Raw genomic sequence first — 24,177 nt, forward strand, 5'->3', positions numbered from 1 at the left:
ACAAAACAAAATCTCTGTCCTCAATCACAGACTCTAAATTTTCATCATGTCACTTATAAATCAAACTGGACCTTAAGACTAATGAAAATGGTAAAACAAATGAGGAGGTAAAGTGTTTTACAAAATGATTAAATAGAGAACAAGAAAACACATGAACAAGAGAACACATGAAAAAGGCAATTTGCTTAATTTTTCTGAGTCTTTGTCTACCAAACTGGGATAAAAATAATTTTCTCGGTTAGGGCACCTGGGTGGCTCAGTCATCTGACTTCAGCTCAGGTGGTGATCTCATGGTTTGTGAGTTCAAGCCCCAGGTCAGGCTCTGTGCTGACAGTTCAGAGCCTGGAGCCTGTTTCAGAATCTGTACCTCCCTCTCACTCTCTGCCCCTCCCCCACTCACATTCTGTCTCTCTGTCTCTCTCTCAAAAATAAAATAAATAAATAGGGCTTCCCCCCAGTTCATTAAAAAAAAAAAAATCTTCTAAAAAAAAAAAATCTTCTGGGTTGTGGGGACAGCATGCAGATGAGAGCACTAACATGCTGTGCCACACTGTACAGTTATAAATATTACACAGATTATAACAGTGTTAATTTATAAAGGAAAAACATAATACATCAGATTGGAGAATTTAAAAAATCAAAAAAACTGAAGAGGAAAAAAGCAAAAATTAAAAACACCTATAAAGTACTAAGCACACATTAGCAAAGATTGTCTGAGAGGCAAGGGTTAAGAGAAATTTTATATTTCTATCTTTCTGGGAAAAAGACTTTTTTTTAAGCTTGAGGTATAAGTTACATATAATGAATTATACCATTATAAGTGTGCAGTTAGCTGCACTGTAACAAAGGTGCACACCCATGTAATCACTGCTACAATCTGGATATAAGACTTCACCATCATTTCCATCATCCCCAAGCACTCCTTCCTGTCTTCCGGCATTCAATCAATCTCCACATCCCAAGGGACCACTGATCTGCTCTCTGTGGCTAGAGACTAGCTTGACTTTAGATTTTGTAAAAATAAAATCATACAATGTGTACTCTTTTTATGTCCTGCTTCTACTCTGCATAATGTTTGAGATTCATTCATGTTGTGGAGTCCAACAGTAGTTCATTACTTTTTATTGCTAAGTAATATTCCATCAGGTAGATATACCATAATTTGTTCGTCTGTTGATGGACGGTTGGGTTGTTTCCAGTTTGAGGCAATTATAGTAAGACTGCTATGCACATATGTGTTCTTTGTATAGATATAAACTTTCATTTTCTGAGGTAATTGTTTGGAGGGGGATTTCTGGGTTCTGTGGAATGTGTATGCATCTCTCTCCTTTAATATATAAGCCCATCATTGTTCGTTTTTGTGGGTTTTCAGGAGTATATAACATACAAACTTTGGAGATTACCAGTACCTATTTATAGATCTATCTCTTCTTGGCCTGAGAGTCCCTCATGGGCAACCCAAATTCTAGCTCAAAATGATGCTCAATAGCTGGTTGTTTCTTACTACTGAACAGGTCCATCTCACCCTTCTCAAAGGTGTGTCAGAATTATGGAATTTCTCCAGGGACGTTTCTGTTCTCTACCTTCCCTCCCTCCAGCGTTCCATGGCTCCTGGGATCCCGATTCCAACCCCTCTCCCCCACTGTTTGTCACTGTTACTGTCAGCCACAACTAATGAGAGTGAGCTGTACCCAAGTGTGTTGGGCCGTCATGTAAGGTAGAGAAACACCGTTGCAGGCAATAATGCCACAGCCAAAGGGACATGTGAGGAAACGGGCCTGGCAGCAACAGGGAAGGGGACCTGTAGGGAAGGGAGAGACGGAGGCAAAGACCAACGGTATCAGAAAATACAGATACCCTGTGCCTCAGTTTCTTCTGTGACAGATGGCGATCAAATACCTATCGTAACATTTAGAATTAACTAAGATCTCTCTCTGGAGTTGTTAGATAAACATGTTATATAAAAGAGAGTATTTCTCACATAGCAGATATTAATCAGTGCCTTTGAGGAAATTCTGCAGTTTTAAAAACATTTTAATCTAAAGTTATTATTTTTTTCTTTTCAACACACTAAATTGTCTCAAAACTATAAAGCTAGTCTGAAGATGGACAACTCTTTGTTCCCAAATGTATATTTTCTCCATGATCCTCAAAATAGTATTCCATTTTCCACAGAGACTTGCAAATAACATATCCCTGATCACTAATCTCCTAAAAAATATGGGACATTGACTTTATTCCAACAGTTTAGATTATAGTAAAATCACTTGAAGAGTACTAATTCACCTTTATTTGGGGAAAAAATATTCAAACAGATTTGAGTAGAGAAGATGCATTTTAATGAGGCTTATCAGGTAGCTCTGTCATCAGATCTGAGGACTATTTTCAAGTGGAATGATTAGAGCAGCAAGTAGCAGTACTTAATCGGGAAATGATCCAGAGCTTTGGAAATGTACTTTTCAGCTACATTTTAATTTTTATTACCCTACTAGGATTGTTTAACTAAGGCTAAATCTGTCCTGACCATCTACCACTCTATATAACATGCTACATGAAACACATAGTTCAGTAAAAGCAGCACTTACCACTCCCCCGAGATGCAACTACATTGCACTGGAAGTGGCTAACATTCAGCTGCAGAAGAGGCTTGAATCACATGTGAAATGTGAGGTCAAAACAAGAATACTAAGGGTGAGGGACTTTATTTCCAGTTTGTCACTGCTTACAGTTTTCCTCAAGTTTATGCCCAGAGCATTCACTCTCTAATGTCAATATTCAAATTTACTCTTAGAAACATATTTCAGGCTTCTAAGATTTAATATCTTGCCATAAGTCATGTTTTTCTGTTTTTCAAATCGAACTATTTCCCGAAAAGTTCCTAAGAAACATAATTGGAAGTGAAGAGGCACCATTAAACCCCGGTAATACATTACAGTTCTCCCCTTCTTACCTGATGAAGTTTAATGGACATGCGGATCCCCGGGACTACTACTTTCCTCAGTAATTCCATGTCAGCAAAGATCCATTCATCTCGAATTGAAGAAATACGGAAATCTCCCTTAAATAGGGCATGCAATCCATAGAGGAATGACTCTAAATTACTGTTAGGATTGGAGATAAAAGTTTACATATTTTGACAAAGATCTTCCATTACTCTGATTCTTACATGTGGTTGTGCACCAGAATCATCTGGGAGTGTTTTGCAAATACAGATCCCAAAGACTGTACTAATGCCAGAACCCCTCAGTCAAATTCACAAGGGACTGAGCCTGTCTGAGCTGGGACCCTCGTTTATGAGCCACTGTAACAGCGAGTCCATGAAAATCAACAACAAAGAATATATAAGCTACAAAACCTTAAGGAGAGCCTACTGGAAAACCTGTAGTAATCACAAAAGAAATCTAAAATATGTAATATTTCTTAACTCTAATTCATTAAGATGTGTATGTCAAGAAATTCAGTTTATATTTATGCTCCCTAAATCTAATGAGCTATATTAACCATATTAAATGCATAAATGCTTTGGACAAAAACTACACAGAACTATGGAAAAATAAAAAGAGGCAAATCATTAGAAAAACAGATATAAAACAGGGGGAGACCAATCAAACTTTATGGGTGATTATTATTAAAAATGTTTTAACTCCATTAAGTTCTTATTACCAGTAGTTACCCACATGGGTGAATTTTAAAAGCCAGCTATTAAACACTTGAGAGAACTCAACTCTGTTCAGCAAAAGGTCTATAAAGAAAGTATCAGAAGAGACTTTTGCAATAAATTAGCATAGAATGTTTCCCTGAAAAGCTACTTCAGATTTTTCAGATTTATGGTATACAGCTTCCCCTACTCTCTTCCTGAAAACAGAAATGCCTTCCTTACCTGGACATATGGTGGGATGCGGTCCCCAAAGCTCTCCGCCCCAGAACACAGAGTCCATAACAAAGGGTCACCAGGGATGAATCTTTGTCTACATCCAGTGGCTTTGAAAAACAAAGAACTTTATCAGAAAGGCATAAAGGTATTTAACAAATCAGAAGGTATTTAATAGATCAGAAAGGATGAAGAACTCAACTGGCATACAATTTCTATGTCTTCAAATAGTTCTAACGAGAAGAAACTTAACAAATCAGTATCAGATGAAGTATCAGTATGTGTGAGGAGGCTCTTTGAAACCTTTAAGTAAAATCGAATACTTTATAATAGAACATGCTTTGAAAAACTGGCTGTTTTATAAAGTATAAGGATCTTAGCAAAACATCTCAAAGTATTTACTGGTATACACCATTACTGATAACATCCTCTCCTGAAAATACAATATTTTATCTATTAATTAGTTATTTCTGGACACATCCTGACAAGCAGGCTATTAGTGACAACTGTATTAGTCTCCTAGGGACTATAACTATAGTAAAGAAAATCAAATTGCTATCTGTAGAATATTGGTTCCCCTCAACCTCTCAGTTTTGTTGTTGTTGTTGTTATTTTAACAACTGCAGATTGATTCTCTTACCCAGATGATCAGCAAGAGGAAGATCTGGAAAAACTGACCTCATAATAACAAACAGGGATACTCTTTCCATCTCTGAAAAAATAGACTCGAACGGTTGTAAATGACATAAATAACCTCTACCTTTGCTCTTCGGGAAGAGCAATACTCTATCCAGTTGAGGTAAATCACACAGAAACTTTCCCTGGATATGCCAGCTAGTCGATGGTCATAGTCTTCATCAATGTTTGGATTAAATGTTGGGTCTACATCAACATAATTTCGATCTGCACACAAACGTAGTCCTTCCTGCATTGTCTCATTAGCTAGCCACTCCTCCAGTTTAGAAGAAGTTGTAACATAATAAATGATACCCTAATGGGGAAAAGATACAAAAAATATCCAGGTTAAATTATAATTTGAGTTAATAGTGTAAGAATACGTTGTAGGAATGCTGTACCTCAAGCCTTTCTGGATGAGCAGTTAATTTAATACTTTAAAAATCACAACCATAAATTCAGCAAGGCAAGTTGAAAATAACTCATTGATTTTAGAGTTAGTGATTCAAGTTATAGAAATATAACCAATAGTAAGGTAATAGAAATGTATCTATTTAGAATCAGAAATAGAAAATATACACATGCAGACGCACATAAAAAATGCAAAATCTCCCTGAGGTTGGGCTTAACCAAACATTAAATATAAGACTTAACATTCATCCCAATCAGTACAACTAAGGTGATACACAGAGGAAGTAACACAGATACAGAAAATCCAGATATGGGTCACTAAAATTTAGCACACATTTCCCTCTTGAAAATACTGGTTTTGTCTGCAGCCCAGCAAATCACAGCTGTGCTGTAATCGTGTAAAATCTTTAGCAAAACCAGAATACCTATGTGGTAAAGAACTAACCTGGCCCAAAGAGAGGTTTGGTATCTGCCCTTGGGTCCTGGGAAATAACTCCTACTCCCTTGGAATGCCTTGGCTGCTTAAGGCGCTTTGTTCACTTGGGGCTTAGAGCCATGACCCCTGGAGGAGCTGGAAACTCAGGCTGGCCATGTGGGTGGTCAGCCACGTCTAAGTGACCGCGCTCCAATAAAAACTCCATGTACCCAGGCTGAGGCAAGCTTCCTGGGCTGACAACACGGTGAATACCGGCACATGCTGCTGCTGGGAGAGATGGGGACATTATACCCACAACTGTGCTGGGAGAAGACAACTGGAAGCTCGTGCCTTGGTGCTTCTGGACCCTGCCCTCCATGCCTCTTCCTGTGGCTGATTTTAATCCATATCCTTCCACTGTAATAAATCCTAACCAAGAGTATAATGGCTTTGTGGAGTTCTGGGAGTCCTTCTGGCAAATTACTGAATCTGAGAGTGGCCTCTGGTGACCCCCAAACTGCAGCTGCTGTCACAAGTGAGGGTGGTCTTGGGGAACTCCCAAATCTTGCAATATTTTTACTCAGTTTATTGAAAGCAGTGCAAAGCAGTGGTCAACAGCAAGGGCTCAGGAGTCAGACAAGTCTACATTTTAAATCCTTAACTCCATTTGCTAGTTAGAGGACTTCAGACAGGTAACATCTGATTTTTCTTTATTTGTAAAACACAGATGTGATATTCCTTTAGGAAACTGGGTAAGATACCTATGTGTGTATGTATGCATATTCCATAGCCTGGTGCCTAAAACATATGAACTACAAATAGTAGCTATTATTATTAATAAACAAATGGCTGGGGTGCCTGGGTGGCTTAGTCGGTCTTAAGCGTCCGACTTTCGCTTAGGTCATGATCTCGCGGTTCATGCATTCGAGCCCCACATCGGGCTCTGTGCTGACTGCCAGCTCGGAGCCTGGAGCCTATTTCAGAGTCTGTATCTCCCTCTCTCTCTGACCCTCCCCTGCTCACGCTGTCTCTCTCTCTCTCTCCTAGAAATAAATAAAAATAGAATAAAAAAATAAATAAATAAATAAATAAAAATAAACAAATGGCTAAGTTCCACTAAAATAAGAACAGCAAGACCTTTATAGGTATATATTACTGACTTTACTGGATACTTAGAGAATTTAAATCACTACTTAGAAGCAAAGCACAGGTACCAAAAAATACATAAGTCTTCTCTAAGAAGAACTCCCAACTATCAGAAAATCTAACTAGGCACATAGCCTTACCTTGACGTAGTAAGTTGTGAGTACTTTCCGAAGATCAAAGACTTGAAGCATAGAGGCAGCACTATTGTCAGTGATGCTATACCCCTCCAGAATATACTTAGTGACTATCACTTCCCAAGCCAGCCAGCGCTGGCTAAACGCAGCATTAAATGAAAGCACATGAGGAATGTGACCGGGTTCACAACAGCAAAATCCTTCATCTTCTTCAACGCCTTCAGTAATGGCTTCTACTTCCCGTTGTTGACAGTAAGTACCTTAAAGAGAGAAAGACACAGACGACTGCATATAAAGGAGAAAAAAAAATATATGAAGTAGAAACATAAATGCTTCAAAGACACAAGAAATTTAGATAAAAGACACCTTTTTATAGTAATTTAAAGTCTGTGATTGATTTGCCTTGGGATGTTCGTTAACAAACTGCAGGAAGCTCTAAGAAACTAGGCATATTATATATTCGTTTCCTGCAGAATCACAACAGGCATCAGCACATTAAAGGTTCTGAAAATTTGTGCAGTAACCTTCTTAATTTTGATTTACTTATCCCAAACTTTCCAAATTTGGGTTTACAACAGCATTCATGTCAAATGAAGGCCAACGGGTAAAGGGACATCTCATGAAGGTTTGAGTTAAATTCAATAAGGGAAGAATGGAATTAGAAGTGAATCATCAGACAGCACACAATATAGACAGACAGGCAGAACGCAAAAGAATCTGAGCTCCACTTATCAGTGTCATGTCCATGCTGCAAGCATAAGTATTATGGATATCCTGCTTATTTGGATATATAAACTGTAAAGGTTCATGATAATTTAATCTTAGATACATAGTTAATTTTCCTGTTACCAATTCCAACAATAATTGGTCAAAATTATATTACTGGCATTTGAAGCTTACCTGCTGATAAAATTTCAATTAGTTATGAGATCTGATTATTCAGCACTAGCAAACAATTCTTTGAAGTTACATTCTTTTGTATAAGATACCAAACAGGCATTCTCTGCATTAGTGTTACTGAAGGGAAACTACAAAATTGGAATACACAATTACACCCACAGCAGTCTAGTGCCAGTAAGCTATCATCTGTCACACCAATGTTAATTTTTATCTTACCTTGTTCTGTGGTCTTGCTTCCACCTAATTAGTAAATTCCTTATATAATGATTACAAGGGGATTATACTTAATTTTATAAAGTCACATATTTAGGTAAAATAGCTTATGTGAGACTTTACAACAAACTTTTTCTTTAAAGAGAACATATACACCATCCATGTTTGTAAAACACTGCTTCGAGAGAAAAAGATGCTATGAAAACCAGCCCCAGGTTGGTGGTGGTGTGAAAGATAAGGCTAAAGAGGTAGGCTGGGAGCACTCGAGAACTCCCAAAGATCTGATGTTTCATTTCTTATTCAATTACATTGCTGAGTACTTCCAGAATAATGTCACACAGTGGTGAAAGGAAAAACCCTGCCTATTAACCTGACGTTAATAGGAATGTCTGCAGCAGCTGACCATCACACACGATCATGACTACAGATCTAGATTCACAAACTTTTTTTTCCCCAGAATAAGGATCATTTGTGATTTTAGAAAGTATTTTTCAAACCAATAAAGGAAATGAAATTCAATCAAAAGTCTTCTAGCATCTTCTGAAAAGATTGTATTTTATTGTCTTTTTATAACCTATTAAAAGATGAATTCTATTAATTTGCTTTCTAATACTTAATTTAAAAAATTAAAAGGACTCAACTAGTAAAAGGCACTTGAAAAAAAGGACTCCTGGTTTCTGCTGATTCTAGGTTCTGAAAAATTTTGCATCTATGTCCACGTGTGGGTTAAACTACAGTTTACTTTTTAAGCCAGTTTAGTCAAATTTTGTTACCAGTATTACACTGGCTTTGTAACAAGCCTGGAGAAGTTTTCCTTCTTTTTCCATGTGCTAGAATGGACTAGAGAGGGCAAAGAATTATTCAGTTTCTAGAAGAAACATCCTGAGACAGGCATTTTAAAAGTGTGGCAAAGGGGCACCTGGGTGGCTCAGTTGGTTAGGTGTCCGACTTCAGCTCCGGTCATGATCTCAGTTTGTGAGTTCGAGCCCCACATCCAGGCTCTGTGCGGACAGTGCAGAGCCTGGAGCCTGCTGGAGATTCGATGTCTCCCTCTCTCTCTCTCTCTGCCCCTCTCCCACTCATGCTCTGTCTCTAAAAACTAAATAAACTTAAAAAAAAAAAAAGTGTGGCATGAAGCTGGGTCTGTTCTTAGATTTTATTTTATTACTTCATTTTACTCATTTTATCATCTTTCTGGAAGGTCTAGTCAAAGGTTTTTAAGTAAAAGAGAGACACAATGAGAGAAAGCTCTACTCTGTGCAGATCACTTTGTGAACAGTATATAGAAAAGATACATGGCAAGAGGGAGCTTGGAGATGCTGACATTTATTGTGGAGACAGAATGAGACCCTTGTTCGGAATCGCAGAATAAAGTGAACTGAGTACTGAATTAATACAATTCCCAGGAACATTTCCTACCCCAACACACCCGAGTAATGCACTTGGCTTAGAAAAGGAAGTCATTAAAAAGCCTAGGAATTAATATTAGCAACTAAAAAAAGAACTTTGAGACCCGGAAAGGGATTCCAGAATACCTATAAGGGACCATTACCAATTATTTCCTGGATTAGCTATGTCTTTCAGTCACTTCATAGTATTATTGGTAAAATTAAATAAAACTGGAAATTATAAAAACCAGACATGTTGAAAATAATTTGAGTAAAAACTGAGAGGAGTCCCATCAGCATAATACATTTTTGACCTATAAAGTTTGACTCGGAAAACTGTGCTTAGCAGAAGTAACATTTACAAATAAAAAGTTAACATGGTAGAAACTGTAATAAAATTTTGACAGCCAAAAATATGATTGATAAATCTTTGATGTAAAATTTACATGGAAAAAATATTAAGAAATATCAGTAAAGTAAAAATGGAAATGAAATAAACATAAAGGGATTTAACCAAGGTGTACAGCAAGCTGATCAAGAAATTTGTTTAGTTAAATGTCACTTAACATTTAGAATTCACTATGAGACATAATAAAATCAAGGAATTAAATTGGCTTAATAGGGTATACCCCAGAAAATACATCAAAATGCTCAGTAGATCCAAATATCTTTCTGGCAAAATACGGACACTCTTGATTAGTACTGAGAGGCAGGAGGTAGCTGGGACAGGGGACACAACACTGTGAAGGAAAGAAAATAACCAAAGATGACAAGATCCAAGCAAGAACAGACCTCATGAGAATTCTGGAATGAAGAGAAAGGAGACACAGCTATATACGTATTTAATCATTCTACAAAATTAACTAATTATGTATTATATGCTAACTGCTGAAATAAGTACTGGATATACAGTAATGAATGAAGCAGATAGGACTCCTGCCCTTGAGGAGCTAATAATCTACCGCAAAGGTTTGCAAAATACAGCCCCAGGCCAAATCCAAGCTAGGAATGGTGTTCATGTTTTTAAAGCACTGTTTTTTTTTTTGTTTTTTGTTTTTTTTTAAATCAAGTAAAAATATGCAACAGAAAATGTGCATGTCTCCAAAGCCTAAACTATTTACTATCTGGCGTTTTACAGAAAAAGTTTGCCACCCCTGGGCTAAAAGGGAAATAAACCTCAAACAAATAAATACAAATAAATATGAAATTATAATTATGCTGAGTACTAAGGAGGTAAAAATGGCAATACAAGATAATCATGTGGGCCAGGTGTTTAGAGAAGGCTTCTCTGAGAAAATGATATTCAGGTTAATGCTTAAAGGTAATTAAGGAATTAGCCAGGTGGAAGACTGGTAGGAGGAAGCGGGGGGCGGGGGCGGGGGGGGGCTGGCACGTTCTAGGCAAAGGGAAAGGCAGTATAAAGTCCTCAGTAAAGAACAGCACAATTAGGACACTGAAGGAAGGCCAGTGGGAAGGCCAGTGTGGCTAGAGTGAGTGAGAATGGTGGTGTAAGTGGGGTTGGAGAAACTGGCAAAAGCCAGATAACAGCGTGGTAGGGCAGGCAAAGGAGTGTGAACTCGATTTTAAATGCAATGGAAAGCCACTGAAAATTTTAAGCATGAAAGGAATATGATCAAATTTGCCTTAAAAAAAAAAATCACTGGGGCACCTGAGTGGCTCAGTTGGCTGAGTGTCCGACTCTCGATATTGGCCCAGTTCATGATCTCACAGTTCATGATATCGAGTCCTGTGTCTGAGAGCATGAAGCCTGCTTGGGATTCTCTCTCTCCCTCTGCCCTCCTCCAAAATAAATATACATTTTTAAAAGATCGCTATGGCTGAGTAAAGATTTACAGGTATCTTTTGCTATCCAAATCCAGCACAAATTCACAGTAAGACATACTATGTTCCCACATAGGTTTGAGTTTTGTTTGGCAAACAGTGAGAGTTTGGATGGCAAATTTGTCCAAAACTTTATTTGAATCTACTCGGTACCAGAGAATGAAAGTTGGGAGAGTGAGAATTTGGATCAATTTCTGACCAACATGGTGAAATTAGCAAATCTTAAGGAGGATCCTCTTCTGACTCACACATACAGAAATGCTACATAAACTATCCTACACACACACATTTCTTTAAAAAAAAAAAAAAAAGGTTAAAGAACAAAGGTGAAATCTTCAGCTACCAGCAATTTAAAAAAAGTTAAAGTCATGGCAGTAGTAGGTGTCATGGTAAGGGGGTGCTGACTTTTGGTTGAGTCTAGTTGGGTTAGATCTGAACATTAGGTTAAGACTCTAGAGAGATAGAATTAAGGTCTTGGGCTCTGTTGAAGAGGCAGAAAGAAATCATTGAACAATAATAGGGTGTTTTGAAAGAGAGAGATCGGATGACAAACAGATCACAAACATCAACATTTAGTGCCTTCATTTGTGTGTCAAACAAGTACAGTCTTATTTCTGGGGAATGGAGTAATTTTAGAAAAGCACTTGCTTCATTAACAAAGATTACCCAACAAAGGTCCATACCTTCTGATTCAATACCAGGTTGGAAATAAAGCTATAGGGTATAAATCTGATCTGATCCGCCATCTAGTCAAATGCTTTCTTGTTTCCCATTTCAAGTCAAAAGCGTGCAAGGCACTTCTTGGAATAGATCAAAACAAAGCTTGGATGTTCTAAAAACTCTTAAGTTCAAATGTTCCCTAGATTGAAAGGATACACATTACTATGACTTTCCTCAATTCCTATAAAACAAGTTTCTGTTCATGTTTACAAGATATTCAACTTATAGCAGTTGATAACATCAACTTGGTATGTTTCTGAACACATGATTTTCAGTGTGGAAATTGCTTCATTCGTCCTTACACAAAACTGTTGAGGGATGGGAGGGGAATAGGGAGTAACCGCTTAATGGATGTGAGGTTTTATTTGGGGTGATGAAAATGCTTTGAACTAGACAGAGGTGGTGGTGGTTGTGTAGATGGATGAACTGGGGAGACTCCAGGCCCTGAGGCCTCAACCCAACATGTCTCAAAGATGTGGCTGAAGCCTCCTGGTCTTGTCACCAGAAAGATTCAAGGACAGACACAACACAGCAGATGAGCAATACAAGCAGAAAGTTCATTAAAGCAGAAGTACACTCAAAGAGTGGGCAAGTGCAAAAGAGACAGAGAGAGAGAGAGAAAGAGAAACCTGCCTGCAGGGGGTTGGGTTTCTATCATTGAATGACACTGTTAACTCAGGGGAGGTATATTCATTACTTGAAGTGGGGTTTTCTTGAAAGCAGGGTTTCACACTTTTTCTTCTGTATTTGGTCAGGGGTCGCTGGCCTATTTTGTCAGCCATCTTGGGCCTATCTGGTTTGATTGGGCTTCTTGTGGCTTTGTTTTGAGATGCTGCCAGGACAGCCTCTGACTCTCCAATAGCCGGCCCTGGCTTCTTCTTTACTGACCTCCAGGCATCCTGCTCGAACCTAACCAACCACCTTCTCTAACAGCTGTACAACACTGTGAATGCACTGAATGCCACTGACTTGTTCACTTTAAAACTGTTTTGATGTTATAGGAGCTTCACTTCAAAACAAACATCTATTGAGGACAAAGGCATGGTGTCTACATGAAAGTAGCTGGCTGGCTACTCTGTGCCTCACACAACACAGCATTCTATGCTGCTAGCCATCTAATAAATATATGTAACTTCTTGCAGAGAAAATGACAAGAGAGCAAGCAGAAAACAACAGAAATTCAATATCACCAGGCACATAGTCAGTTATACACGAATGATGCTACCTTTATATATTTTGGCATACCACAAAAAAAGATTCTTCTCAGAATGATTCAGTTGGTTAAGCATCTGACTCTTGATTTTTGGCTTGGGTCATGATTTCATGGTCCATGAGTTTGAGTCCTGAATCGGGGCTCTGCATTCACAGAGTGGAGCCTCCTTAGGATTCTCTCTCTGCGCCTCCCCTACTTGTGCTCACATGCACCTCTCTTTTTCTAAATAAATAAATAAACTTAATTAAAAAAAAAAAGATTCTTCTCACTAAATGTGAAATTTGGAAAAGTATCTAAAAATTGTTCTTTTAACAACTCTTTTCGTTCCACAATTCCAAAGACTAAGGATCTGATTTTATGCTGACTTTTGATCTGAGATGTAAACACATAAAACCCATGACACAAGAGTACGTTATAGAAATAAAAGGAGAACGTCTTACCTCTGAATTCAAGTCCCCGCAGCTGGAAAGTGACTAGCCCATTGCCTATCTCTATAAGGTGTACTAATGCATTGAGGTAGTCAGAGGCAAGAATGAAACAGTCCCCTGTACTGTAGTTTCCCCACCGGCCTAGGAGCAAATCACCACAGAGACTGTGTTGTAGGGATCTGGTTAAGTGTTCATAAAAGATGGAATTCAGATTGTTGTCATCTGATCCTGTAAGAAGGGATTAAAAATGTTACATTTTACCCTACATCTCTGTTACATCAACAAGGAAGACTGTTAAAAACATTAAAGCTAATTTTTAGTTAGGGAATTTTTTTTTTGGACAAGAGAAACATTAATACCCTTACAATTTCTATATAAAAATGAAATACAGGGTAACAAGAAAAATTTCAGAATTTAGAGTTACAGGGGTGCCTGACTGGCTCAGTCAGTTGAGCATCAAACTCTTGATATCACCTCAGGCGGGACTGAGCCCTGTATCAGGGCTCTGCGCTGAGCATGGACCCTGCTTGGGATTCTCTCTCTCGGTCCCTCCCTGCTTGTGCTCTGTCTCTTTCAAAATAAATAAACTTTAAAAAATAAAATAAAATCTTTAAAACATTTTCTTAAGTTAAAAACAGAAGTATGCATATTAATTCAGGGCTTGGCCTTTTTAACATGCAAGATGGCTTCATTAGCATTATGAGAATTCCAAGCCCCTTCGACAAGGTCATACTAGACTTTATCTACCAGTATGGATAACGACAGTCATTATTATCAAGTAACTAGTCCTACTTAACCCAATTTTAGAATTACAAAAACTATCTGATTATTAATTAGGTTTTTCAAGTAGACAGTATTTGAAGGAATCTGAGAGTCAATGGATACAAATATTCCAGTCTATCTTAGAGTTAGATTCTTTTTATTAAATACATTGGAATTCTGGTTAATGTCTTACAGTTGGATTAATGGGATTCACCCTCTGTGTGTCCAATTACTAACAGGTGGGCTGACAAAAGGATGTTTCCCCAATGACAAAACTAAGAAACCATACCTTAGATAATGGTACTACCACCCAAATACCATGTACTACTGAAGATCTTGAATGGTTTCCTCACACGACATCTCTATATACAAAAAACTAAATGCAATTAAATTAAATGAATATTTACCTAAATATTCGGGGAAGTAGGGGAAGCAAATATATTAATAAATACACCTATTAGATTGCATACTCTTTGATATACTTGACCAGTTTTACTTTAACTATTCTACTTTTGAACCTATGGAAGACAGTCTTTGAATGGCATTTTGAATTCCTATGAAAATTTTTTAAATGCACTTTATAAAAGATGGGTATATACACTGTAGATTCTTGAATTCACATATACGTTGCTAAGGCAAAACAAAAAGCAAAAGATAGACAGTAAAACTTTGGACCATGAGTAACTTATTCTGCGAGTATTCCACAAATGAGTCAACATTTCTAATAAATTTTAACTTGATAAACAAGAGAGGTCTTACAATAGCAGCAGCACATGATGCCAAATGTCACATGATCACAACTGAGCCAATGGTTCTTGAAATTCGCTTTGATACACAAGTGCTTTGGATTACAAGCATGTTTCCAGAATGAATTATACTCACAAACCAAGGTTTTACTGTACAGTCTTTGAAAAAAATGACAATTCGGAACTGACAGGATTCCTAATAAGTTAGGAAGTGAAATATATATACATAACACATTCCTTAGACTTGCTTCTTTTGAACTTTTACCTGGATTTCTATCAAGCTGGGAAGCCAGTCTGGTATTTGAATGATCCACTCGTTTCGTGCTGAAGAGAACAAAACAAAACATTTTTACTAAACTTTAATTAAAAAGGAGAAAATATCAGATGAAGTAAATATTATTACTTTATGTACATCTCTGAGAAACATCTATGATTAGTACATTGATAAAATTCCTCAGTAGTGTAGTTTAGGTGCTTTTTATTCCCCCACCTTCATCATACATAAACACAGCAGTTACCTCCTAACTGGTGTTAAATTGAACAGTGGGTAGAAAGACATTAACAAGTTTAAAGCAAAAAAAAATTGACGAAAAATGTGTGCCATATACAGTTCTCAGAGCTATACAGTACATGAAACATTTTTGCAAGGGAAAGGAACAGCTATTAATGTCCAATGGTACAGTACTTTAGAATAGTGGTTCCTAAAATATGGTCCACAGAAATGGACGCAGGGGCCTCAAGACCCAAAACCCAAGAGTTTTCCAGATTAAAATGATTTTCAGAATAATCTTGAGCTATTATTGACTTTTTTCACCATGTGACAATTGCACTGACGGTGCAAAAAGAACAGTGGGCATGACTCCTGGCATATGAATCCAGGCGGTGGTACCGAACTGTATTTTTTTACTGCCACACTTGCACAAGAAAAACCACAAAACAAAAATTTGCGTTTCAACTTCAAAGGTCTTTAACGAAGCAATAAAAAAGATTAATTTGATTAAATCACACCTCCTCAGTACATGTCTTTTTAATATTGCGTGATGGTTGTCTCAAGGGATAGCATTTGTGCCACTGTTTGAATTGCAAGCAGCACTTGGTACTTTTTTTTTCATGGAACATCATTTTTACTATGATTATTCAGGCTTGCATACTTGACAGACATTTCTCAAAAATGAAGAAAGTGAGTCTAGTCCTGCTGCCAATAAGAGAACTCAAGTTTTTAAGCAAAAATCACAATTTGGGAAAATGTGTATTTACTATAATGAGCTTGATTAGTTTACCAACAAATTACATTCCTTACCCCTCCTTTCACCTTCTTATTAATGATCTTTTCCTCTTTGTATCCCTAAGACCCTACCTCTCTCCCTAGCTCATGTAAGCTAGCTCATGCTACGTGTCTTTGGAATTTCCATGTCTGTGTGGATTCCATATATATATATGCTATTAAATTTGATTTTCTCCTGTTCATCTGTCTCATGTCAAGTTGATTCTTAGTTGAGCTAGAAGGGCCTTGAAAGGAAGAGGAAATTCTTCTTCCCCAACAACAGAGATGGTTTTAAGACTCCATACTGCAACTAATCTTTAGGAAACTAGCATGTGTCAACTTCTACTGAAAGATCAAAGAGAAATATCCACAACTGTTTAAAAAGGCTATTAAAATACTTCTTTCTTTTCCAGCTATGTGTCTGCACGAGGCCAGATTTTCTTCATATAATTCAACCAAAACAACATATTGCAACAACAGATTGATTGCAGAAGCAGTTCTGAGAATCCAGCTGTCTTCTACTGAGCCAGACATTAAAGAGATTTACAAGACTACAAAAACAGTGACACTCTTCTCACTGATTTTTTTTGCTGGTATAGAAATTATAGTAATTTTCCTTAAAAACTGTTACTTACATTAACACATAATGGGTTTATTGTTGCTATTTTATAAATGTTTGAATTTTTCTGAGTTTTAATTTCTAATACAGTAAGTGTCTGTGGATATAACCTGTACCAACAGAAACTCCTCAGAGACTTCAGTGGCTGTGAAGGGAGTAAAGGGGTTCTGAGACCAAAACTGCTGCCCCAGGCAATATTCTGGACCAGATTTAAGTTACCTGAGAGGAGAATAGGAGTAACACAGAAATTCGTCAAAAAGAGAAACACCAAGTGCGGTTTTAGATAAAAGACCAGAGCAAAAGCTTCCAATCCACAAGCCAGTCCACTGTTTAAAAGGGGAAACCACTACTGTCACCTATTATACGCAGTGATGTGTGAAAGAGTAGAGAGAAAAGAAACAGTCATGGAGATGGACCACAGGATTACAAATTAGTATAAGCTCTTTCTGAATCAATGCCAATACACGCTAAAAGCCTTTAAAATGTTTAGGCTCCATGACTCAATAATTCCCCTTTTGGATAATCTCTCCTAAATTAAAAAAAAAAAACACAAAACACTTGGAGAAATTACACATAAAGATAGTTAGCAGGCATCAGATGAAACAGCTAGCCAAAAAACTAAATCTAAATAGAAAAAATACTTTATGCATAAAGAAGTTCACTAAAAAGCTCTCATGAGAAACCAGACATAAGATATAGAAAATTTAGCTCTACAAATAGATATTTCTCAGGAAACTATGAGGTAACTAATTATGACTGCTATAATAACATAACATTGCATAGCATAAAGTTTCAGAGCAATATTAAGGTGGAACCAACTCTAAGACATAGCATTAAAAGAAAAAAAGAAAAAGGAATATATTCACCAAAAACTAGGTGTTTTAAAATATCTTAGAAAAAATGGCACAGAAAATAGAGAAGTTACTCTGACTCTTCTAATTTTATTTGATTTTGAAACTTTAAGAGCATTTATGAAATTTTAGCAAAATAGTTCAACACAAAAAATTATTAGTCATGAATTACTTATCATAATGCTGTTGAGAGTTTTTCCTAGTAAAAAATAGATAAAATTGGCTTTCAAATGCTTTATTGTACTCACTTATAGTCTCTCTCCCAGAATTTGACAGGTCGAACGTATGAAGTGATGAATATTGCACTCCCCAGAAAGGGATTTAGTGGAGTAGAAAAAAAGGCCGATACAGCAGCCTGAACAAACAACATGGCGGAATCTATAAAAAACTGGTTAAGGATTTGAACATTCATTTGAGCGAGCATGCGTGCACACACGTGTGCACACAAGACACACACACACACAAATACATGTCACAACACATCACCATTACAGCAATGAACACAGTGTGAGGTTCATCAGAGGAATATGAAAGAGGGTGTCACTGGACAGTAGAAGGGGGTACAAGTAGGAAGACAAGCTAGGGTAGCACAGCCTGGCATGATGCTTTGAAGGGAATCAGATAAAATCTGCTAATACGTATTTAGGAAAAGTCCATATATTACCCTTGGATAAAGATGCTGGGTTTAATTTTTCAGAAGATAAAACTAAAATTTACACAAACAAAAAATCTGCATTTCAATAACCACATAACCACTAACTTTTACTTTTATTTAGAAAGTACTTTTAAGAAATGATGAGATTAGAAAATTTTAGACATAGTTAAATTAGAATCATGATTATGAAAGATGTTTGTATCTTCACTTAAAAATATTTCTAGGGGTGCCTGAGTCGCTCAGTCAATTAAGCGTTCACTCTTGATTGTGGCTCAGGTCATGATCTCATGGTTCGTGGGTTCAAACGAGTCCCATGTCAGGCTCTGCGCTGACAGTGTGGAGTCTGCTTGGGATTCTCTCTCTCTCTCTCTCTCTCTCTCTCTCTCTNTTAAAAAATATTTCTAAACATTTTCTATTTATTAAAAATACTTATATATGGGGCGTCTGGGTGGCTCAGTCGGTTAAGCCTCCGACTTCGGTTCAGGGCATGATCTCACGGTTCATGGGTTCGAGCCCTGCGTCGGGCTCTGCTGACAGCTAGCTCAAAGCCTGGAGCCTGCTTCTAATTCTGTGCCTCCCTCTCTCTCTAACCCTCCCCTGCTCACGCTGTCTCTCTCTCTCTCTCTCAAAAATAAATAAAACATTAAAAAAATACTTATATACGTAAACATAAAATTTTAAGTCAGCATGGATTAATTATAAAACCTTAATACTATCCTCCTGTTCAGATGATCTGTGGGCCACAGATATAAATACAAGTTAATCCAACCTGGCACAGGTGTGCACTCAAAGGACTGAGACTATTTGATAATTTTTAACCCAGTAACTTATATTCTATGCCTGTGAAAGGTTATGTCTATAAAACAACATTCACATTAAGGATATGACTGCCCTTTCTTAAACAACTTTTATTGGAAGGATACGGGGGACTGCAAAGGGCTGAGCAAAAGCATGGAAAGCAGAACCCCATGTAATTTGCCATGGGGCAATGTAAGTGTACACAAACTGCAATTTATAAAGGAGTTCCCAAAGCTGTAGGAGGAAAAGAAAAACAATCAGTAAAAAACTTATCAGAGATTTGAATTAGAAAATGAAAGACCTCTAAAATGTATTTTTTTCCTAATAAGAAAATGGCACTGAAAATATTTGCCATTCGCGTAAAAGGAAAAGATACATCAACTGCCAAAACACTGAATATATATTTAAGTAAAGACAGCTAGCTGATTTACGGATTTGTGTTTCATCTATTTAAAAAGCTCTATGCCCTCTATTGGCTGTATGACTACTACTACAAGCAAAATAAAGGTAGGAAATCTAGATGTTTGTAAAGCTTAAGTAATTCATACATATTTTTAATCCTAAGACACATTTTCCTCAAATTTTAGTACTTTGGAAATGGAGTATGTTTTAAATGCAATGTCGGAAGAAATCTGAAAGCAGCCAAGCAGGAAATAAAGTTGTAATTCACTTGTCCCTGCCTAGTTGCCTAAGGATTTAGTAGTGCATATTAGGCATCTGTTCATAATCTCAATTGTTATGGTCAATGGAAACACAATACACATTTTAATTTTATGTAAATTAGGATTTGTTTTGTTGTTGAACATGTCTTCAACACTGCAACAGAATTATTGTGTTTGCCCAAAACTGCCTCTGCATGTTAGGCAATGTAAGGCCCAATTCACAAAACAGACACAGAATCTTAAAAGCAAGAGAGAGGTTCAGACTAATTTGGTACCATGATTCAGGCACAAAACACCTCATATGAAATTGTTCAGTTAATTTGCAAATGAACCTGTTTAATTCACAATTAAAAAAAAAAAAAAAAAAGAAAGAAATCACAACTTCAACCAATTAGAAACTGCAGATGAAACTCCTGCATTCTTCTCCATGACTCAAAATTATGCTGGTAATCCTTGATACTAATGTGATCGGGATGTCAGGATGTAAAAGCAGTGTGCATAATCAAGATGCCATTATTCACTGTCTCAAAGCAGTGATTCAGAAAACTTCAGATTCTAAATATGAAACAGACTGAACTCAAATTTTGACTATTAACACTGAAGAAAAAAATGACAAGCAATTACATGGATAAGTGGTTAGTGGATAAAAACATCTCTGGATACATTCATAGTAATTTTTTCTTGTATTATTAAATTGACGGTGCATCATACAATGGCATCTTAAAAACTATATATAGAGAACTCATAAAAATTACTTGCTTACTATCCTTGTTAAATTCTATCGACTAACCTTACTAATGCAAATCCCTTAAGGACAGAGCTTTCTCTATTCTGTTCACTGATGTAGCCTCAGCATCTAGAATACTTGTGGAACACTGTATGCTCTCAAGAGCAATTTGCTTAACAAATGAAAGTATTAAGAAAATCCAAACCAATTCCTGTTAAGACTATTTCAAAACTGTTTCTATTTTATTGCAACTTGCACTTTTTCCCCAAACAGTATACTATGACACCATACAATTTCCAATCTAAATATTTAAATTTGTAAGAAACCACATGCTTCTTTATACAAACAATTCTTTGATTAACTCTCTGGCTTCCTCCTTTGGTTAACCATGCTCACTAGAAGAGGAAATAAATGATAAAAATGCACACAAATTAGTGACTGAACAAATATAATATTGCAATATTTTAGAAGCTACTCAGTACAATATTTAGCACAATATTTTGAAACGGTCTATCACTAACACCTTGTTCAGATTAATGTTTTCCATTTGTACTGTTCCCATCCTAGGGTAGCCTCTATCACATCTAAATTACTGTCATAGTCTCTTAAACTCTTCTCCATACCTTTAGGTTCTCCTTCCCCAAGTCATCCCAAATGTGGCTGACCAGGCTAACTTGCCTAAAATTGGGCTTTCATTGTGTTTTGTAGCTGCTCATATGCTTCAGCTCTGTTACCTATCAAATGGGATAATATATGTCAAAGTCCTTTGTATGTGGTCAGTGTTAACATGAAATCTAAACTCTAATTTATAAATAATCTGACTGCACAACTTTATCATTTAGAAAGGTAGTATGGTTCAGCACAAAGATTCTTGGAATGGGAGGCAGAAGACCCAGATTTTGTCATCTCGTTTGTAAAAGGACTGAAAGTACCTCTCTTGTGGGTGGATAATAAATCTCAGAAGCATTTTGTAATTTTCAGAGTATTCTGCAAATGTCACCATCAAACTAATTTCTGATTCCTCCCACATGGCCTCACCGCCTTCAGTATTTACCATCTTCATTCAGCTATCAGGTTATTTCCTAACTCCATCTATCTAGCAGCCCACAGCCCAGTTCAATTATTACCATGTCTATTTCTAGATTATTCAAAACCACATCCACTTTTGGAAGATCCTATACATTTAAAAATACACAGCTATTGGTATTTCTCTAAATTTTCTATATAACTTAATCTTTATCTTCTTAGCTATATAGCAAGAAACATGTCTTTGACGGATTACAGTGACTAACATTGTTTAGGGATTCTTATATGCTTCTAAATGACTGGCTGATTGAAGAAAGATATTACTTAAAAGTTAATGAAGCAAATGGAATGCAAGCAGAATTCTCACTAAACAGTGTATTACAGAGGGAGCTACTTTTTACAGACAGGGATATTCCTTCAGTGACAAATTACCTTGTTGAAGAGTATAGACATGAAGAAGAGATCCAACAGCATGGTCTCAGAAAACGCTTCATAGTCAATTTTGAAAAAGAGCACAGTGAAGATGACTGTGACATACTGATATGTAGGGCTGCTGAAAGAGGAGCGTAGCAACTTCAGACCAGCAATGGTGATCATTAAAGCACCTAATCTATAAATGAAAGAATGCACAACTCATTAATCAATGGCTGAAAACTTTAGAAAATCTACTAACTTCAGAAAAATCACTATTTCATTTACTATGCCCATAATACACATACATCAAAGGTGAACTTCTAAAAATGATTTATACACCAAGCAAATCACATCCTATATTCCCTTTTAACAGTATGTATGATTATTTTTATATAAATAAGCACACTTAAAACATAAATAATAGTATTGTAATTTTAATATATGGTTCTCCAGCTTCTTAATATGTGTATTGCTTTAATAGTAATAGCATTTAGCATATAAAAAAACATGTATTTATGCTTACCCAACAACATGTACCAAGTCTAATGGGTAGGCCTATAGGATGATTGCATAGGTAAGTGACTACCTATACAGTCTGATTTACACGGTACACAAAAACAGGCACCTCTTACGTTGACCATCTAATATTAGAAATCAATCTTACTGAATAAATGTTCTCTCATAAAACATTAGTTGACAATAAGATGTCTGGAGTAGTGACATACAAGAGCAGGAACAGATGTTCAGAAATTTCACATCAATTTTTTTTATCTCACAGTGCACTGCACTAAAGAGACACTCAATTATTTGTTATTTGATCAATGTCTTTAGACACTGCTTATGACAGCCCCTAGCAGTTAAACATAGATGAGAGGAGTACTGTACTTACTCTGTATCCAGTTTTTTTGGACTAGCAATTGTCTCTGCACTGCTACTAAGTTCATTAAGAACAATCAATGGGTAGATGATATTCTTCTCCACAAAAAGAAGCCACACATGAAGTTTCTCAAACCACATCATGGTGGCTGCATCTAACAAGGCAATGTAAGAAGGTCACATCACCTAGTGTATAAAATACAGGCATACCACATTTTACTGAGCTTTACTTTATAGCACTTTGCAGACACTGGTTTTTTTGTTTGTTGGTTTACAAATTGAAGAACCTGCATTGAGCACGTCCATCAGCACCATTTCCCAACAGCATCTGTCATATTTTGGTAATTCTTGCAATATTTAAAACCTTTTCATTATAATTGTATTTGTTACAGTGATCTGTGGTCAGTGGCCTTTGATGCTACTGTTCTGTTTTGGGATAACAAAAACTGCACCCACGTGAGACGGCAAATTTAACCAATAAATGTGTGTGTTCTGACTGCTCCACTGATTGACTGTTCCATCTCTCTCCCTCCTTTCCGGTTTCTCTATTCCTTAAGATTAAAATTAGGCCAAGTAATAACTCTACAATACTCTTTAAGCGTTCAAGTGAAAGGAAGAATTATACATCTCTCATTTTAAATCATAAGCTACAAGTTATTAAGTTTCATGAGGAAGGCATGTTGAAAGCCAACACAGGCCAAAAGCTAGGCCTCTTGAGCCAAACACTAGCCAAGTTGTGAATGCAAAGGAAAAGTTATTGAAGGAAATTAAAAGTGCTGCTCCAGGGAACATATGAATGATAAGAAAGTGAAAGAGCTTTATTGGTGATATGGGGAAAGTTTGAGTGGTCTACAGAGAAGATCAAACCAGCCACAACATCCCCTTAAGCCAAAACATAATCCAGAACAAGGCCCTAACTCTCCAAGTCTGTGAAGGCTGGGAGAGGTAAGGCAGCTGCAGAAGAAAAGTCTGAAGCTGGCAGAGGTTGGTTCACGAAGTTTAAGGAAAGAAGCCACCTCCACAACAAGAAAGCGCAAGGTGAGGCAGCAAGTGCTGATGTAGAAGCTGCAGCAAGTTCTCCAGAAGATCCAGTTAAGATTAATGAAGGTGGCTGCACTAAACAACAAATTTTCAATGTGAATGAAATAGTCTTCTATCAGAAGAAGATGACACCTAGGTCTTTCAGAGCTAAAGAGAAGTCAATGCCTGGCTACAAAGCCTCAAAACTCTCTCATTAGGGGCTAACACAGCTGGTGGCTTTCAGTTGAAGTAATGCTCATGGAACATTCTGAAAGTCCCAGCGCCCTCCAGAATGATGATAAACCTACTCTGCCTGTGCTCTCTAAGTGAAACAACAAAACCTGGATGACAGCACGTGTGTTTATAACATAACCTACTTAATATTTTAAGCTCTATGTTGA

The 24,177-nt window shown here is 36.9% G+C and overlaps 1 protein-coding gene across 1 annotated transcript in view; it reads right to left on the reverse strand.

The window, feature by feature from the left end:
• Nucleotides 1-24,177, reverse strand: part of PCNX1 (pecanex 1) — a 168,988-nt gene that overhangs the window by 10,367 nt on the left and 134,444 nt on the right. Inside the window, exons 24-33 of the mRNA XM_077750650.1 lie at nucleotides 22,770-22,911; nucleotides 21,899-22,076; nucleotides 19,177-19,285; nucleotides 17,847-17,976; nucleotides 15,130-15,188; nucleotides 13,369-13,584; nucleotides 6,659-6,912; nucleotides 4,632-4,862; nucleotides 3,881-3,981; nucleotides 2,951-3,101 (exon numbers count right to left, since the gene is read on the reverse strand). Of these exons, the coding sequence (XP_077606776.1) occupies nucleotides 2,951-3,101; nucleotides 3,881-3,981; nucleotides 4,632-4,862; nucleotides 6,659-6,912; nucleotides 13,369-13,584; nucleotides 15,130-15,188; nucleotides 17,847-17,976; nucleotides 19,177-19,285; nucleotides 21,899-22,076; nucleotides 22,770-22,911 (1,571 nt within the window). The remainder of the gene's footprint in view (nucleotides 1-2,950; nucleotides 3,102-3,880; nucleotides 3,982-4,631; nucleotides 4,863-6,658; nucleotides 6,913-13,368; nucleotides 13,585-15,129; nucleotides 15,189-17,846; nucleotides 17,977-19,176; nucleotides 19,286-21,898; nucleotides 22,077-22,769; nucleotides 22,912-24,177) is intronic.

This window comes from Crocuta crocuta, unplaced genomic scaffold (genome assembly GCF_008692635.1).
Source record: "Crocuta crocuta isolate KB4526 unplaced genomic scaffold, BGI_CrCroc_1.0 scaffold186, whole genome shotgun sequence".
Lineage (NCBI taxonomy): Eukaryota > Metazoa > Chordata > Mammalia > Carnivora > Hyaenidae > Crocuta > Crocuta crocuta.